Source organism: Triturus cristatus, chromosome 5_2, assembly GCF_964204655.1.
Source record: "Triturus cristatus chromosome 5_2, aTriCri1.1, whole genome shotgun sequence".
NCBI classification, from domain to species: domain Eukaryota; kingdom Metazoa; phylum Chordata; class Amphibia; order Caudata; family Salamandridae; genus Triturus; species Triturus cristatus.
In genome coordinates this window covers 343,541,936-343,561,084 of record NC_140588.1, presented here as the reverse complement: position 1 = coordinate 343,561,084, position 19,149 = coordinate 343,541,936, and the positions used below count along the sequence as shown (strand labels likewise).

The 19,149-nt window shown below is 43.0% G+C and overlaps 1 protein-coding gene across 1 annotated transcript in view; it reads right to left on the bottom strand.

Moving 5' to 3' along the window:
* GMDS (GDP-mannose 4,6-dehydratase) overlaps window positions 1–19,149 on the bottom strand; it is a 1,578,414-nt gene that overhangs the window by 1,284,886 nt on the left and 274,379 nt on the right. The window contains exon 3 of the mRNA XM_085607140.1: window positions 3,849–3,936. Within this exon, the coding sequence (XP_085463266.1) occupies window positions 3,849–3,936 (88 nt within the window). The remainder of the gene's footprint in view (window positions 1–3,848; window positions 3,937–19,149) is intronic.

Sequence of the window (19,149 nt, the reverse complement as noted above, 5' to 3'; positions counted from 1 at the left end):
GTCCAACCACATCCCAAATAAAGGAGAGTTCACAGGGCTTCATTGGTGGTAGCAAAAAGGCAGGTAGTGGTGGAATGCAAAGGTTGAGATGCACCATGCACTGTTAAATGGCAAAGGAAAGCACTGAAATAGACAGATCAAGAAAGGACCCTCCACCACTTGGAAACGGCAAGAGGTTTGAGAAAACTTGAACTTGTGCAAGCATTAGAAGCAATCATTTCTGAGTGTAGAGTGGATTAAAATACACACAAATAAGCAATTTATCAGGATGCACGAAGGAAAGAGTGAGCTGACCACAATTCGGAAACATCGGGCCAAAGAACCCATATGGGGACTCAAAGTAGACCTATTAACACTGGAGATACTGGACATGGCAATATCTGCTACTCTCTCCTGCAACAGGTGGGGTTTTCCCGGATCGTAATCACAAGGATGACAGGAAAAAATAAGCATGTACTTAAGTTCTTTGTTACGAGTTAAATGTAGTTTCTTTTATATTAGGTCTTGAACCTTTTATAGTTGGCATCACTAAGCAATATGTTGTAAAGACAAATCAACACAGATAACCATTAGGAAACGACATTGATGCAATTACCAAGGAGGGTTGTGGCACGGTTATAATGTGAATGTGTTTATACAATGCCTTTTTAATGATGTATAATATATTATAAGTAAATCAATAAAAATGAAGTTAAAAAAAGAATGAGGAATCAGTGTAAAGTATAGGGATGAAAATTCACTTGGGAGCGAGGGGACTTAAACCCACCTGTCCCAGACACCCTTTTATTTTCATCTGAAATATTTTGTTAAGTTTCCCATCTGCCACTTTTTTTAAAATAAACTAAGGTGGTTTTAAAAGAACTGTATTTTAATAACCTGTTTTAATAATTAAGTAAAAATGGCACCTTATTATTTTTAGTAATTCCTTAAGTCTAGCCCCTTAACTTTTTACTGTGGCTTTATCTTTTAATTTCAAAAGTTTTTTTATTTTCTCCATAGCACAACTTAGGCAAAATAAAACATACAGTTGTAGCACCCACCTACAACAAATGCCCTAATCACCCCACGGATCCCATCCCACACCCAGGACCACTTGCAGATACAACTAAAAGTTTCATCACATTTCAGTCATCTAAGGGCATAGGTATGCCAGACCAGGATACAACAATGTGGTCGACTAGACCCCAAGCCCCCAGAGATTGTGGAAAAATTAAGCCTCTATAGTCCTTGGTTAGACACGGGGACTATAACCTAGTGAAAAGTTGAGATTGTCCACTAGGTCATATGTTAATTTCTAATGCCCCAGCAGGCTCTTGTGTTTATGTCTCCAAAGTTTGTAGGATAGTGTGGTGTTTTACCCCAGAAAAAGAAGATGGTGCGTTTGGTTGCTAAAAATAGGTGAGAGATCCTCTTAAGCGCTACAGAGTGAAGCAGGTATATACCCTCTGATAGCAATCTGCTAGAGCAATTTGACTATGCTCTGGCCGTGGATCTAAGAGTTGGTGGAGTACACCTTATCCCAGAAATTTCCCAGCCAGGGACAAGACCATAATATGTGTAGAACAGAGTCCATCTCACCACAACCAATATAGCAAACATTGGGAAGAGTGGGATTAATAGTGTAGAGACGGGTAGCAGTGCAGTGCCAGCGAAATAAAACTGTATAGAATATTTCTTTACTTTGGGCATGTCAATAGAAGTTGTTTGTACAAATAAATATTTCATGCCATTGTTTAGGGTCAAGTGTTATTTTGAGGTCCTGTTCCCACTTGACCAGTAAGGGAGATTTGCACGTGGTTGTTGGGGAGTCAAAAAGGTTGTAGATCTTAGACACTGGTGTCTAGTAAGCGTTCGCTGTTGAAGGATTTTTCAGAAGGCATATGCTCCATAATGGCATAATATTTAACACCACTTTGAACTACCCAGGGCTAAATCTGTAGATATTGGAAGCGTTCAGTCTCTGGAATCTCGTAATCATCTTTGATTTCTTCAAAAAACTTCAAGGCGGAAGTCCCTAAGGCACCCCTTAGACTACCAGATCTGGAAGTCTTGAGTCTCCATGTATCCAGAGATGGACTTTCTGAAGGAAAGAGCTCTAGGAAAAGATGGAAGAGTTATGGGCAGAGGGGCAGCACTGACAAATGCATCTATGTATATGTACTAAAGCCGAGGATTGGCCATTGACTCTACCCCTCGCCCAGGGTTGAAACAGAGGGTGGTTATCCGACAAAGAACCACATTTCCTCAGGACATCAAGCATTTTTGCCCCAGCCCACCCTTTCAAATACTTTTTTAGCATGAAGTGAAAGGAGGACCTTAGCATTACCCTTATTTTAGCTATATCCATAAGGTGTAGGGCCTGGTTCGTTTTGTCAATCGTTTTCAATTGAGAATAAATCCTACCTTTTCAGGGTCGATTAGGTCGGGCAACAAGTTATCTAGCCAATTAGCTATGACTTTTGCAACAATCTTGAGGTCCAAGTTGTGTAAAGAGATGGGCCTTTAGCATGGCAAGAGTGTTCAGTCCTTGCCCGATATTGGAATCAGTGTGAAACAGGCTTCAGCCATATTCAAAGAAGCACTCTTGCATGTGTGCAAGTCATTGAATATGGCTGTGAACCACCAATGTAAGTGGGTTGGATATAGACCTCAGTACACAGGTGGAATGTATGGAAATAGGGTGGAGCAAACAATACTTAAATACGCATTTTTATTCTGCAATATTGCTACGATTGTGGCTAGAAGAGATGAGGTGCGCATATAGGGAAGTGGCACAATACCACACGTGTCTCACTGTGCTCAGAATATAAACCGGTGCTTGCAGGCAGAGAATTCATATTAGGCACGAGGATGACCTCAGAAATTAATCAAGATTTGGGGCCCATGGAGAGTAATCAAAGAGTCTGGTTAAGAAACGAGTTCAACAGATGAGAAATAGGCACACACGATGACCCATAAGTAGAACCATTTGCTTCGATGAACCCTAAAGAGGGGTATTTTGGCTAAAGCTTGTTAGTATATTAGATGTGACAGTAGGCACAAAGAGAAACTAAGATGAGGAGCAAGCCACGGCGACATGCACTGAATTAGACGAGGAGGGACCAACGTACCTTGAGATTTCAACATTAGTTTACATGTTCTTTTTATTTGCATTTATGCACGTATGCATAGGATGATGAAAACTAATAAAACACTTTTTTTTTTAAAGAATATGGCTGTAAAAATGGGAAGGAGCCCTGGTCACATTGTGCATACATTTAAGCCAAGTGGCCCCTTGGATAAGGGCACTCCTAAGTCTATAGAAAGCAATCTTTTTTTCCACTGTAGCATTTTTTTAAAACCTTTTTTAAGGACTCAAAATGCGAATGAGAACTATTGGCTTTGCACTGTTTGTTTAGTAGTTTCAGTCAGAATCCTTTTACTACGGCTCCCTTTTTAAGAGTTTCTCACCATTGTTAGTAGACAAATCAAAAAATGGCAGGAGATGCATGCTCAAAGTTGGTGGAAACCCCCCATAACTCCTAGTTTCTACTCAAAATGTAACTTTGAGTCAGCTCAACATTTTTAAATATGGCGCCCTGGGCCTTAATGTACATACTGATCATGCAGCAATTGTTAGTCATAACTAAAGTTTTTCTAAGACATTTAGTTTTTTAGATTTTGAAATCAAAAAAAAAATATTTGGATGGATTTCCAATACATCTTCCGTTAGTCACTTTTACACCAGAACACTCTCAGAAGTGAGGAGTTAAGGAACTTAATTAACAAATCCAAAAGTGAGATCGGTGCTCAATGATCAAGTTAAGGGTGACCTGCAGGCTTACAAAGGAGCACAACTAAAGACTTACTTCCTTCGATGTGACCCTGAGGATTCTTGTAGAGGTGTTCAATCCTTCCTGTGTTGAAAGAGCTCGATCTGCGGACAATTCCATGTACCTGCAATACAAAGAAAAAAAACATAAGCTACAACATTAAACAAAGTACTAACCAGAGCTGGTCTTTGGTCAGGTAGCACCATGGGTGAAGCCAAGCTTGTCACCCCTTCCACTCATCCTCTTTAATTATCTGTGCGTCTCAGGTCGGACGGAGACTTCCCCTCTGGAGGCCGGGGCCTGGAACTGGGCCCAGCCCGAACATGCTAAAGGCCAGCCTCATTAGTAGCATTTATAACAGAAGCGTTTAATAGAACGGTTAAGGTTTAGACCTCTTGTTTTTCTTTTTTGCCTTCTGGGCTCTTGAAGAGATTTTGGAGGGGATGTATTTTACAGCACACTTTTGGGAGGGATGGGCAAAAACAGAAACAAACTATGTAATTTTTCAAACAGGTAAATTATACTGCAACTTATTTTCTGTGTCATTAGTGATGCAAGTGAATGAAAACGAGTATTTTGAATGATAGTGGGAATGAGAAAAAGGGGAGTTTTTAAAAGAGAAAGAATGGAAAAATGCAGGTTTCGAGACAGGAAGATGGTGGAAGTGGTAAATAGAGCAGCCTGCTGTGGCACAGGGTGGCACCCACAAAAGCTTGGTTCAAATGGCTCTAGGAGCCCAGAGGGGGTGGCGGTGCTTGAAGGAATTGTAATGTATGCCTGCAGGAGCTTGGTGCGGTGCCTTCGGGAACTGCATTGTGAGACTGTGTGGCTTTGGAGAGGCAGAATTTGGAAGCTAATTACTAAACCCAACTGTGCTGCATTTAAACTGGAATGATTCTTCAATCCTATTTTCATCCATTTCACTAAAGTCTGCTAAAAAAAAAAGCTTGTTCAAATATATGGATCGAGCAACCTTGAAGCGCATTTCTCTAAAAACATTCCATTTTGAAACAGCCATAAATCCCTGATGAATTCATTTTAAAGCAAGAACTCAGGTTTGTAAATTAACAGGAACTTAACATTACTTCAAAAAAGTGGTAAATATTATCAGTTCTTACATATTTCCAAAAACAAAACAGCAAACAAAGGGGCAGTGGTCTATGGATGTGATATGGCTATTATAAATCATGACAGATTCACTCGAGTCAGATCAGATTATGTTTCAATAACCACATTTACTCCATATCGACTCATTTTATTTATTTCATAAAGCAGGGAGCGGGTGGAGAGCACTGGGAGCTTATGAAAAAGAGAACAGAGAATAAAGGCAATGATATTTAGCGAACAAAAGTGAATTAAAAATAGTCACCAAAATTAAGAGTTAAAGAACGAAGGAAATAAATAAGAAAATGGATGTACAAGGACTACAAACAATAAACAAGGAACGACAAAGGAAAAAAATCATTAAAGGAGGAACACAAAAACAAGATAAAGTAGTATCACAAAAAAACAGTAGATCATGAAAACAAACAGAGTAAAAGATGGAGAAAAATCACGTACGGACAAGAGAAAGAAAGAAATAAAAATAACTTTACCAACAGGATAAACCCATCTAGAATGTATAAAACAACCCATAAAGCAGCTACTGTTCAACGTAGACTTTGAAGCATGTGGGAGCAATGTGAAGGTGGAAGGTTGAAAATACAGACTAGCTAAAGAAATCTGAATATTCTGTGGTGGCGAACCAGCATGGAACAAGATCAAAGGAAGTAAAGGACATGATGGTCGGCCCCGATATTAACTGAAGCTGCTCACTTTAAACAGCATAAGCAGGAACATTTATTACATTTACCCTGAGAGTATCTATTAGGTGACATTTGTAAAAGAGACATCAAGCAGAAAATCGATCTTCTAAAATGAGAACTGTTATTTATTTAACAAAGCAAGTTAATCCCACAAAACAGTCAAAACATAGCGGCTGAGCAACCAGTGAGCATAGGCGAAATCAAATCCCAACAGCAGAAACAGGGGAGGGAAGGAAATCCCTTCCAAATAGAATTACAGACAGCATAATCTCAAGACAGTCGCAGTTAGGCAGAACAACCAATGGGTACGCGACAAAACCGGCATTTCACATTAAAGGATTTCTCCCCCCGTTATCAATGGTTCATAGACAAGACACCTCATAATTCAACTTGGGACTACGCATGCCTGGGGCCAGATATTCTCTTATGTTTACATGGTCATCATCCCTGATCAAGTACTACTCTTCCTCCATGTGAGGAAAATAGTTCACCCCTCTCCTCACTCCCATAGACTCCAGGCTACCTTGGGCCTCCACCTCTGGGCTATTTCTCTATTTCTCTCTTTGCCACAACTGAATCCATCCCCAGGGGCAAGGGACTACATCTAGGCCCACCCTCTACATCCAGCATGCCCAGTAGCGCCAATACAGGGTGTCGATAAACAGGTCTCTCAAGCGCAGTACGTAGGGCACCTCTCGACCCATTCTCAATAGCATCGGATGACTGGGCATTGCCAAACGATGTGGAGGAATGATCTTCTCCCCTCTGGACAGAAGGTGCACTCCGGGCCTTTTTTAATTCCCATCTGCCAAAGCTTTTCAGTTGTGAAGTAGGCCATGTGCAGGTAACCGAGTTGAATCAGTGTTGTATCGCATTGTACAGATGCGTTTGGGGGTTTCTCATTGTATGGGGTTTCTTATTGTTGCTTAGGTCACATTATCTTGGATTTACTTACCTGTTTGTGGAACGTTGCTGCAGCGCATCTCACAGCTTTCTTCCGAGTTCGATGTTTTGCTTCAGAACCCTGGCTGTTGGTAACAGCAGCTGAGAGGTTGATGCAGAGCGGAGGAGACGCTGGATGGTGGGCTCGTCAATACCACTTTTACTTATTAAAGAAAAACATCATTCTAAAGGAGAATCCTTATGGTATCCTCCTTTTAACTGCCACAAAAATCAGGCGAAGACCAGAGGAGATCGCCAGGACCCTGAGTGGAATCTGTCTCTCTCTGCAATCGGCATCAAGGGTCCCTACACTGCCCTAGCCCATAAGTCAGATAGAGGGTCTGGGGCAGAGACTACCAAGGAGCGGTATTACCTAGAAATACCATGGGCACCCATAGTTCTGTAGTCAGCTTGGCCTTAAAGAGGCTTCACTCGGGGTGACTTTTGTGGACTTTTTCAGTGAGGCCAGCATCAACTCCTCAACAGTAAAAATGCAGAGAATAGCAAGTTCGGCAATGTGAATTCCTCCCTGTGCTCCTTGTATGATTTCTTGTACTATCCTGATCCGACGTCTCCCAGCTTTGAAATGCCTTCAGAGTCAGATCCTTTAAAGTCCTGTGCCTTATCCGCACCGTTTTCTTTTTTGTAAACAAGAGAGAGAGGGTAAAGGACTGGAGCCACTCTTGGGCCCCCTGATAAACAGTACAAAACAACAGAAGAGTGGGGCCAAAAGCATTAGAGTCCTGGCAGGAGGAGTCACTCTTGTTTTCTAGAAGAAAACCAAACTAGTTGGTGACATGCTTCAAAATGTGGACCACATTTTGATCACCACATATTAATGTGACGGACCAATTTACCTGGTCTTACATCCACCTTACCTTAAGTGTTTTAACTTTGCCTTACCACTCCCCCAATACATTTTTTTGGATTGGTAAAGGCAATTTTAATTTTTGCACTATCACGATCTGCACCAATCACAATCAAAAATACGCTCCGCTGTAATCAGGCGTTGAAGCACACCAGAGGTACTCAGCCTCTCTGGTGGGAACCCAATGATGAAGCATGTCTCTTCTTGCTAGCTCTCTAATGCTTTTGGCTCCACTCTTCTGTTGTTTTGTACCTTATCCACACAGGCCAACCAGACACCTGTCTAGAGGGATATTTCCTGTGTGGGGATTATGAAACAATTGATGCATTTCAGGGCACACCTCCAAGTCCACAGCGTTTATTTCATGACCCCTGGGAGAGATGCTGGACTCCTGGAGCTGTGTATGAAGCTAACAACTAATCCAAAAGCGATAGGTTAGGTCACTCCTTTATCCAAACAGCCAGTTGTTAATTATCAGCATATTTGCCGCCCAATAGTACAGGAGCATATTTGTCACAACCATCCCCTTTCATAGTTGTGTGGTGTGCATTTTGTTAGGAATATCATCAGTGTTTGCCCACCCAGAAGTAAGATTTGTAAGAGGTCTGCAACTTTTTATAGGTCGATATCAGAATTTCGTATGGGTAGTGTTGAAGAACATACAGCCACCAGGCAAGCATTATCATTTTATTGAGGGCACACTGTCTTAGGATGGACAGCGGCAGGAAGGCTCATTTCCTTAAGTCCAGCTTGGTTCTATTTAGCAGTGAAGTTATGTTGTAGTTCCAACATGTCTGGGAGTCCTGCACACTCAAGCATTTAAAACTATTTTGGCACACCTGCAGCTGTGACAGTCCACCCCAGGAGTCAATCTCCCATTTGATCAGAACCCCTAATGATTTAGCCCAGTTAACGACCAAACCAGGGCCTCTCCACAGAGTTCTAGGCTATCCAATACTTGATCCACATCTCTGCTGGGTCTAGGAGGTATAAAAATACATCATCTGCATTTAAGAATATACATCTCCAAAGCCCTTTCACCATCTGAAGCCCCAAACTCAAGCATCAATCCAGATCAACTGAGCCAATGGCTCAAAAACTAGAGCACATAGTAATAGAGAGTCGCCTGGTGCCTTGCTCAATGGGAAATGGGGCGGATGACGACCCATTCACCTTCACTCAAGCCAATGTCAAAGTCCAGAAGGACCATGGTCACTGGATTTGCTATTTTCTGACCCTTTGCCAGTGCTACGTGCAAGATCGGTCCATAAGCAGGGCAAGAAGTCTGGGGTGTGTCGTTGTCCCTCTCCCTGCGCAGCCTCCTTAATAAACATGTTATAAAGAGATGGTTATACCTTTGAGGCAAATCATTTAAAGAATTCCACTTGGAACTCATTGAGGTCTGGAACTTTACCCAGAAAACCAACATATTAACCAAAAAAAGATATGACCCAAAGAGTGAAACAGAAAAGAGAAGGAGGCACATGCTGGAAAATCTAGGCAGCCTAGAACTTCCGGATCTGGAAAAGTATCACCTTGCAGTCCTGCTAGTTTACCTATAGCACTGGTTGACTTGTCTAAAGTCCTCTACATGGAAAGAGGCTAGGAAGTGGATAACTGCTCAGATAAGTATGGCCTCTGCCATTGTCTTGATTCAGTGGTCACTTCCGGTGAAGATCAGGGAGCTCTCAGCAGTGGGCTTTATCCCAAGTTCCTTCATTTAGGCAGGTCAGCTTTCACCTGAATTGTGGGCAAAGACTATTTTCTCCTGCTTTTCTGGCTGGGTCCAGAAAGGAGACAGACCTGGAACATTCCGGACTCAAACTTTTTTTTTTTCACACCATCTGCCTTATTTCCGATGCCCCTTGACTCTTTTACTACGTGTACCTGCCTTTTGCCTTGTTCTGTTGCACCTCTCAAATGTGTTGGTCTTTGCTGTTTATTTTTTTCCCCCGATTTACTTTCTTCCATTGCCGACTAGATCTGACCTGCTTCCGAGCCCCTTGACTCTACCCTCCTCCCCCATTACCTTCTATCCCCTATGGGGATTTTTGTCTCTTTGTTTTACTATGCTCCAGTAACTAATGTTAACTATGCAATCTGTTCTCATGTAAAGCACTCAGATACCTCCAGGTTTAACCAGTCTCAGCAACTTCCGAGGAATCTTTGAACATTCCACCGTCTGCAGAGACCTAGCAATATGGCGATGCCCGGTGGAGCTATGTAGGAAGCTATAGAGGAGATTGGTGGTAGATTTCCTCCTCGGCCGTCACCTACCCAGCCGGACATTGGGCAGACTTTCCTTCATCTCTCCGCTGTGTCTCCTTCCTCCCCGCCTTCCGATAAATCAGCCAGCTTGTTTGACTTTCTCTTTGCCTTTTTGGTTCCCCTGAATTACTTTCCCCCTTTCCAGCCTTTCCTAACCCGATCTTCACTCCAACCCCATTTTACTTTTCCCTTCTTCCTTCTATACCCCATAGAATGTGTGTTTATGCTTAAGCTATGCTCTAGCAATCTCGTGTTACTGTGTAACACTGTTTTTTTCACCATGTTATACCAGGCTCCTGTAACTGACGTAATTTTGGAACTAGATAATCTTCATATAAAGCGCTCCGATACCTCCGGGTCTGGCCAGCGCTATATAAAACTTCAAATAAAATAAATAAATAAACATGTTTCTAAAGTGCAGAAGGATACAGGGATTGTGCCTTTCCAGGCTGTCTATGCAGAGATGAGAGTTTTCCCGACTTTGGGGCCTTTATAAGTGACTCTGCATACTTGGCCAAGTGGGGTCCAGAACAGTAACGCAAACTGTAGGAAGATGAATACGTTAGCCAAGAGCAATGAGGAAATTTCCCAATTTTATATAAGTGCTGTCAACCAAATAATGAAGACCAAAAATCAATAGTTTTTGCTGCCTGGGCTTCTGATATTGCGGTCTTCAAATCTTGCTTTAATGTCTTAGATGAGGTCTTGTTTGTCATGTTAATTTAAGATTTTCTCCTATTATCGATGACCTTTTGGGTTTTAGTCAATTTCTCGATATCACATCTGTCACCGTTAGCTGTGCTCGCTTTTTAAAATGTTTACACCTTCCAGCCGCCACATTCAAATCCAAGGACCTGAATTGAGCTGGGTGTCTGTGGAGTTTGGAAGGTAAGGGAAGTGTGCATGATGCGGATATATAAAGCTGGATTGGCTTTGTGTTTAGCAGTGTTTGCCACCCTAAGGCCGCCTCGCTGTTAAGTGACTAACAGGTGAAGGGGTCTCACTCTCTCAGCCACATAGCAGAGGCGAACCCAGCCTGGACTCTCTTTGGAAACCATTTCGGTTCGAGGAGACAAATGGTACTCTCTGGTCCCGTAAGTAATGTGTATCCATTTTGCCTTGTTCTAGTGTTTATCCTATGCAAGATGTGCAAAGCCATCATTGCGGAACATAATACAGTGTGCTGCAATAAACAAAAGACCAATCCATGTGTTTTGAGTGTGGAACATTTTTGGGTTAAATAACTAAAACAAACAACCAAACATAATGGTACAGTCTCAGTTGAATCCAAAATTATTTGACACTACTTCAATCCTCCCAGATGCAACGTCAATATGGGTAACACGTGCGGCTACACTCCGTCTGCAAAAATATCGGATAACTCATTTTGAGATTCTCGAAAACAATATTTTGCAATAAATTACACAACACTGAGCAGATTTTGGTGATTAAATTTACTATGTTTGGAGTAAATATCTTCTTCCCTATGGCTATGATAAATCCATGGGATTGGATTAACAAGGTGTTTTCTGCTATCTTCCCCGTGTTTAACCTCTCCACACTGATCAGCACAGTATCCTCAGTAATATCTTTGCATTCCCCTGACTTAACTTTTGGCAAACACAGAAATTCTGATGGCAAATCAGTATTGCTTTATGTGTGAAACTCTTTCAGGTCATCTGAAATGAAATGTATCCCAGGGTGCACCTCTCAAACGCTGCCATCTTAATGCGAAAGTAGGATTGGTTCAAGTCAAACACGGATGGGTCCAGGAACACAGGATAAGCGTGAAACGGACCCCATGTAAATTAAATGTGACCTTGCTCCATGGGCTATCGGTGTGAAGGCTTCTCTCTGGGAAACCTGCGTCAATCTGTGGACCCAGGCCTTTACTTCCTCTTTGCTTTACTCCTGACTTCTTCCATCTCTCCAGCCTCCTCTCAACTGCCTCACATCCTACTCGCCTCAGTATCAAGACTCTTAACATCACTTTCACTTCAGCAATGCTTGGCTATTAATACATTCCACACAATAGAGCTCCGAAATCTGTCATACAGAACATGAGACAGAAAACAACACTACATGAAGACTTGCAGTTTCCAATCGGGAAATAAAGCCTTGGTATAGTGAAAGCTTCCAGCACTAATAAGCACTGCAGCTGTCATCTTCGGAGGTGCTGCACCCAATTATCAGGGACTATGAAATTGTTGTTGGCGGAATGAGCATTATCGTTTTCAATACTTTTTTTTCTTTTTTTTTTTTTTTACAGAGGTGGTTGTGTAGCTATGTGGCAGTACCTACAACTGCATCTGAAAAGAAAAAACAAGATGAGAAATAATTTGAAACATTTTTAAAAATGATTTGCAAACATTCTTGGTAGAAGATACTACTGGCGGGCACGGTCCATGATGGGCAGCTGACAATGCTCCTTATAAGTGGGCCTTGTGTGTCTGTGGACTGCCTGTTTGTGGTACGACAGTGGTCTATATTCTGGGAACTAGCGATACAGAGGGCCCTTATGTGCCAACCCTTCGCGAAGGAAATTGGATATCTGATGGTTACAACTATTCCGAATGATACAACAAGAAACGGATATGACGCAAGGGTGGGAGGGTAGTTGCAGAGGAATAGGCAATTAATGGCCTGTGTATATATATATATATATATATCACGTTTAAGGCTTTCTGGCTGGGCCCTGGACAGTACCTCCAAATCTCTGCATAATCTTGACAGTTTCCCCTGCTGTGCCAGCGGTGTCCCATACATTAGAATTATTGTTAGATGTAGTGTTGTGTACTGGCATGATTTCGAGGTTCTATGCAGTGCCGAAGAAAGACCGAAAAAGGGACCACTGAGGGTGAGAAGACTTTGGGAAGCACACCTACAGGAGTCATTGACTGATCGGAAGAGGAGCAAGACCTGTGCCTTGGTCCAAAATGTTGCCAGTAACGCCTGGTTTAAGCTACCACACGTTTACTATCTGCACCACACCTACCTTGCACCGCAGCGATTAAATAGGATCTTCCCAACATATCTTACGAACTGCCCAAGATGTGGTGAGGGGGTAGCAACGGTCACACATATGACCTGGGCTTGCAGAGCGATGATGGATTACGGACAGATGGCAGTTGTTAAAAATAGGACGAGGGACCGCCCTTAAACCGCGTTGCGATAAAACATGGTCTATTGGGGTTAATACGCAGGCCTAAAGAAGGGCCAGAGAACCAGGAACAGATTTGAGGAAATGGGATTGCTACTCGTTAAACAATGTGTAGCGAGACACTGGCTCTTTTGAAGCCCCCATGAGCTTCAAGTCTGGACTGCTGACCTAACTGAGTGGACCACTGCGGAAGAGAGACGTCTGTCTGAACTAAGAACATGAGAATGCGGAGGGAATTGATAAACTATGGGATAATTACAGACTGGCATACAACAGAGAATGGTTCGAATAGCTGGAATTGTCCTTTCCTATATTCTACAGGCGAGGTAAGATTGCAGTAAATGTTATTTTGACCTAAGTGTATATAACCTTATGGAATACCGCATGCATGGTCTACCGTCTACCCACATTGTAACCAAGGGTATAACAAAATGATTCTATGCATGCTACAGAAATGTGGTGCCATAGTGCGAAATAATTTACTAAATGCTATGACAACGGCTGGATTTTGAAATAAATGCCAATAAATCTAGGTTTGAAGAAATAAAAATGAGAATGCGGAGGGGGACCTCACATTGTGGGGCGAAAATGGTTAATCCCCTGACAGTAGGTCCAGATGCCCAACATGCACCCCCAAGAGGTGTACAGAGAGCTCATCAGAGACAGACGAGAGGACCACAGAAGTGGACCATGAGGAAGAGGAGGTAGAGCGGACTGGGTAACTGGTGGACCCCCTGGGTGGGACGTGTAGAGCTGGAAATCTGGGTGGATGTAAATCTCTCTCATTGTCCCGTTGGTTGGCACAGTGAATATATAGTGATGCAGGGCCTGGGGATGCTATGGTAAATGACAATCATCTGATACATTGTAATGATGTGTCCTTGCACGTTTTGTTTAATTATAACATGATAAATAAAGATGGCAAAACATTTTTTTTTGTTGATCCTATTTATTCAGGAAAACAGATCAGAAAAACCGAACTAAATATTTTTCTTCTATTGCTTCCAAAATCTGCTTCGGGCTAAGGCTGAGTGCTGACTGATTGGCTGCGCTATATTTCGTACCTGCAGAAACCAAAGACAAGAGCTGAACCAGTCGATGAAAGGCCGTGATTGCAAGAGTTTCAAGTTGTCAGCGCAGAGTCCAATCTGCCAAGGCACATTGGCCAGGACGTGTTAAAGGTGAGCACTGGTGATCGGGACGGCATGCGGCTGCGGCAGTGTGCCCTCCAAGAGTCTCGCTTTCAGAAAGAAAACACGCTGGAAGCCAGATCTCCGCCCCCTCGGAGTTATGCACACAACCCGAAGAAAGAGCTGCAAAATCTTTAATCCCTGACAGCAGGTATTCCTTTAAACGCCGATGAAAGCTGGCTCGGCTTTGCTATGAGGCATCTGATGGGCTCACGTTTTCACAGGGCAGAAAGTGTGCAAACAGGTTAATCTGGGCAAGAATGCGCGATCCGAAAAAAAAAGACAACTTTTTTGTATAGTGGTTGACGCTCCGCATTCAACCTCAGATACTTGGTGGAAACTTTACAAAAATCGCAGAAAAAACACACAGAAAAAAATCTGCACGAAGCGACGGGTTGGGGGCTGCACTGTACCGAGATGAAAAGTAAGTGTCCTCCGGGACAATTCAAAAAGAAGAAAAAAGAGAAGAAGTAACTGTTGCAAACGTGGTGGTTAAGTAAAATACTCCAATCTGCACCGAACTAGCTAGTGCTGAACATATACAAACTGCATGGTTGCCTTTTGTGTGTGTGCTCATACACACTCTCCAATCCCAGGTCTACCTTTATATCCCCAATAATTGGAGAAACCGAGTTCTCCCATGATCCTAGTTTGGAGGAGTCCTTTTCTTAACATATCAACTAGGCACTCTACCATGTTGGTAAGAACACCTCTTACTAATCATAAGTGTGTATCTTGACATAGGTCTGTCTCACGGTTTGGGGTATTGTTGGATTGAAGGGACGCCCAAAACGCTACTCTCATAGTGGTGGAAGGCTACTGCCTTCACCAAGTGTTGGCCAGCAAGAGTGCGGTGGTGGGTGCATATCGTGTAGTGACCAGTAGAAGTAAACAGGTCCTTTTCACCCTTCGTCACTGGAGTGAGGCCTACAGGTTCACTCCCCTTACCAAAGTTCAATTGCTATGTGCTTAACTCACCCTTGGCCTACATCAGGTAAGTGTAGAGTGCTGCGCAGCACAGGAATAGTGACTCTGCGCTGGATTTGTGTGCGCCTGGGAAGGGTACATGAAAGAGAGATCAGTACTGTGTGGTACAGGTATGGTTAATGCATGTACTAAATGTACTGTATGCTTGCGAGCAATAAATTACAATGAGATGTAGTGCATGCACAATAAAAGCAAGTGCTGGGTGTGTGTCTGCTTCTGTGGTGTAGCTAGGCCGCCCATTGCGGCCCCTGCATATGCCGCCCACGGCGGCCTAATCGAAGAGCTGGGAGCGTGCTGGCGATCCACACGGCCGCAGTTAACAGTTGGGGGGTGCCACCACCAAAACTCGTGCCGCCTGGGGCCGTCCGCACCCCCCCCCCCCCATCCCTAGCTACGCCATTGGTCTGCTTGTAAGACGCACAACACATGAAGGGTGAAGTGTTGCTCAGCGTGCATATGGTGAGTGTGTGTGTGTGCTGGCAGTGTGTGGATTTGTAAATAGTACACCATAGTGCAATACAGAAAATCTACAGTACTGAGCAGTGCGCACAGACTGGATGTGTGTGCTGATGCATGTATCTCTGTAGGGCAAAATGCACGGCGGTAACAGTACAGGAGAGTATGTGTGCTGTGAAAATACACTGAGTGCAAATGTAGGGCCATGGTTTCCATTTTGGGAGGCCCATGCTTGCCTGGTGAAGGCATGAGGAGTAGAGGAATCCCCCCAAACAGATTTGTATTTTGCTGCATTCCTGTGAGCTGGGTGGGACATACACTGGAGAGGAAGAGACTCCCTTTTTACACTTCACAAGGGTGCTCTGCACACCTCAGGAAGGAGATGGGGATTATAAAGGAATCATAAAGTGTAGGACTGGGAGTCCAGGATTAACCTGATAACGCACATATCACTGTGGGTGACATCTAGGTGTGAACTCTGGCCACTCCCATGAACTGTGTTGTGAGTCTATCAACTCCCGAGTCGTTTCTGCTGTGGAACGACTCGGGAGTTTATAGGGAATACTAGGTAGTACACTTCAAAAGAAGCTGAACCCACAACATAAAACTTTAAAGACTCATTCCCTGAATCACTTTTGGTGTCTAGAAAAGCATTATTAGACTATTAGAAGGGGAGGTTGGGACCCCCAAACTTTGTCATCTGCCAGGCAGCCAGACGGCCTCTGTGAGAAGGGGAACCTCTGTAAGACATCTGTCTGTGCCCAGGAATTAGGGCCAATGCCTGCTAGTCTCCCTACTGGGTGAGGGGACATCACCCAGAGAAACCAAGTCCACCTGCCCTGGAGGACCAGCGAATGCCTGCTTGCCAAGACCAGTGTGCCCTGTGAGGAAGAGGAGAGAGCTTGAGGGAGTGCGTTCCAATGGGGAGCCCTACCGTGAGGACTCCCTGATAAGTGTGAAGATTCAGCTGTGCACCGATAGGGTCGTTACCCGTGTGCAGGATTGTTTTCGGAGAACCTCCCCATATTCAAGGAGAGGGCTGCCATTGACTGAGCTGTGACTCAAGCGCTGTGCAGGAAGCCACAAACCCGTACTGCCTTGTTGCGGTGACCACGTATGCCAGAGCTGGTTGCAGTTGAAGTAATTGTGTGACCAGCATGCCAGGACTTGTGAATGCCTTAACGGCAACCCTGTATGCCAGGAGGGGCCATCCTGGTGTGGGCAATTGGTCTGTAGATGTTGTGTCCGGTGGTACTGCACAAACCCCGTAGGCCTGGAGAGGCTGCCGGTATTAAATTGCCAACAATTTTGGGCTGTCACCCAGGACTAGTGAGGCTGTGACCAGAGGGGTGAGCCCGCACAATGAGATCTGCCATGTCTGACGCCTGAGGATTGTGGAGGACACCGAGGAAGACTTGGCACCCTCACAGGGTTCCGGTTGGGAGCTGGAGGATTGAATCAGGACATAAGGAGCAAAAGGCATCAACCAACATGGTTGGTCCAGTAGCCCCTGCATGCCCCGTGGCCCTCTGAAAGGGGTTCTGAGACTGGGAATCTGCAATCCCTGTATAAAAACAGGTCTCTTATTTATTTATAACAGGACAATTCTGATGCAACTAGTTCCCTATTATAAAGAAATGATGACAGAACTCAACTGTCATAATTTATTACAGTTGAGGGGGAAGGTACGCCAGGCCACGAAACATTATTAAAACAGCGGTTAGAGAACACAAACGTACTTATCTTTCTTCTGCTTTATTTTTCTAGCTGCACTTTGATAAGCAGGAGATATTTATGGCAGCAGGTTTATTTTTTGCACTACTTAGGCAATTATAGAATCGTCATGCATGTTTCTACACATTTTGAGCTATATCTCTTTGCAACAAATATCTAACCCATTTTTAATGTGTTTATTTGCATTAGAGATTCTATTTTTATTCTTCATGATTGCAAACATGCCCTCTATTCCCTATAAAAAAAGATCTACGAATCAAGGATTTAAGTGTTTTGTGGTAAAGGTGATGGTGTGACCATGTATTAAAAGGAATAAAGTACCCCCTATAGTACATAAGGATATTGCAAGTCACCTCACAGAGTCCCATAACCTTATAAAGGAGCTCGCTCTTCAGCCTCCATCTATATGTTCATGGAACTCCCCTATGACCCTTATAATGTATGGCAGGGGGGTACTTTATCTCAAATATCACAGTAAGAGATAATGGAGAGAAGGGTGGTGGTCCACATAAAACTACCCGGCTCTGAAAGTGAGTAACAGAGCATTTAAAAAAAAGCATTGGCAACACCAATATGTTTCACCTATGCAAGATCTATTTGCTTTGTTACGTTTTCTTTTTAGTTACGTTGTATAGTATGATATGGCTGGTCATTTTATAGTAAGGTATAGTATGGCATGGCATGATATATATGATATGGGACGTCATTGTATACTATTGTCTGGTATGGTGTGTTATTCTACAATTTGCTATGGTATGGTCTGTAATTGAATAGCATGGAATAGGTTGTTATTGTATAGTATAGTATGGTATGGCCGGTCATTGTATTGTATGGTACAGTCCATTATAGTATAGTAGTCTGGTATGGTGTGTCATTATTCAGTATGATATGGCATGGCATGTCATTCTACAGTATGGTATGGATTGTTATTGTATGGTATGGTACCTTATTGTAAAGTATACTATGTTATTGCCTGTTATAGTATTGTTCGGTATGGTATAGTATGGTGGGTCATTGTAGGATGTACCATTATTGTATAGTATGGTATGTCAATGTTTAGTATGCTATGGAGTTGCATGGTATGGCCTGTCATCGTATAGTCTGATATGAAATGGTATGGCCTGTTACTGTAAAGTGTGGTATGGTCTGGGCTGTGATTGTATAGTATGGTATGACGTGGCTCGTCACTGCATAGTACAGCCAGACATGGTATGGTATGATATGGCCTGTTACTGTATAGTATGGCAAGATATAACCTGCCATTGTATGGTACAATATAGTATTGTGTGGCAGGTCATTGTATAGTATGGCATGTCCTCTCATTCTATAGTATTGTATTGTGTTTACTGTATGGTATGGGCTGTCAGATTATAATTTATCATGGTATCGAATGGTCTGAAAAGATATAGTATATGATATGGTATGGTAAGGCCTGTCGCTGTAAGAAATGGTAAGGCACAACTTGCTCTTTGTGGCTACACTGTTAGCAAAGAGAAGAGACACAGCAGAGAAAAACATGCAGTCATAAGAGCTGCTTTAATAACAAGCATTAACAATGCAATCGGTCTCGCCTTTGGGACCTTATATGTATTTAGCCACGCAGCACATTAACCTGGGTTCTGAAACATCTACTGTTCTTTAACATGGAGGGAAAGTAAGCACCAAACTGTGTGACACGCCAGTTATGGGAACACATGGAGAGAAATATTGCATTTCAGCAGGAAATGGTATAGTCCAAAGCACTGTTTTTAAAATAAAATCAGGGACTTCATGGTCATATCACTGAAAATACAAGATTTGAAAAAAATATTATTGTCTACAGGTGCTCGTGGAAGACAATTTCTATGGACTGGAATCTAGAGAATGCTAAAGTGAATCTGGTATTTTACGGACGTCTGCTGGTTGTTTGCTATCAAGAAAGTTAAAT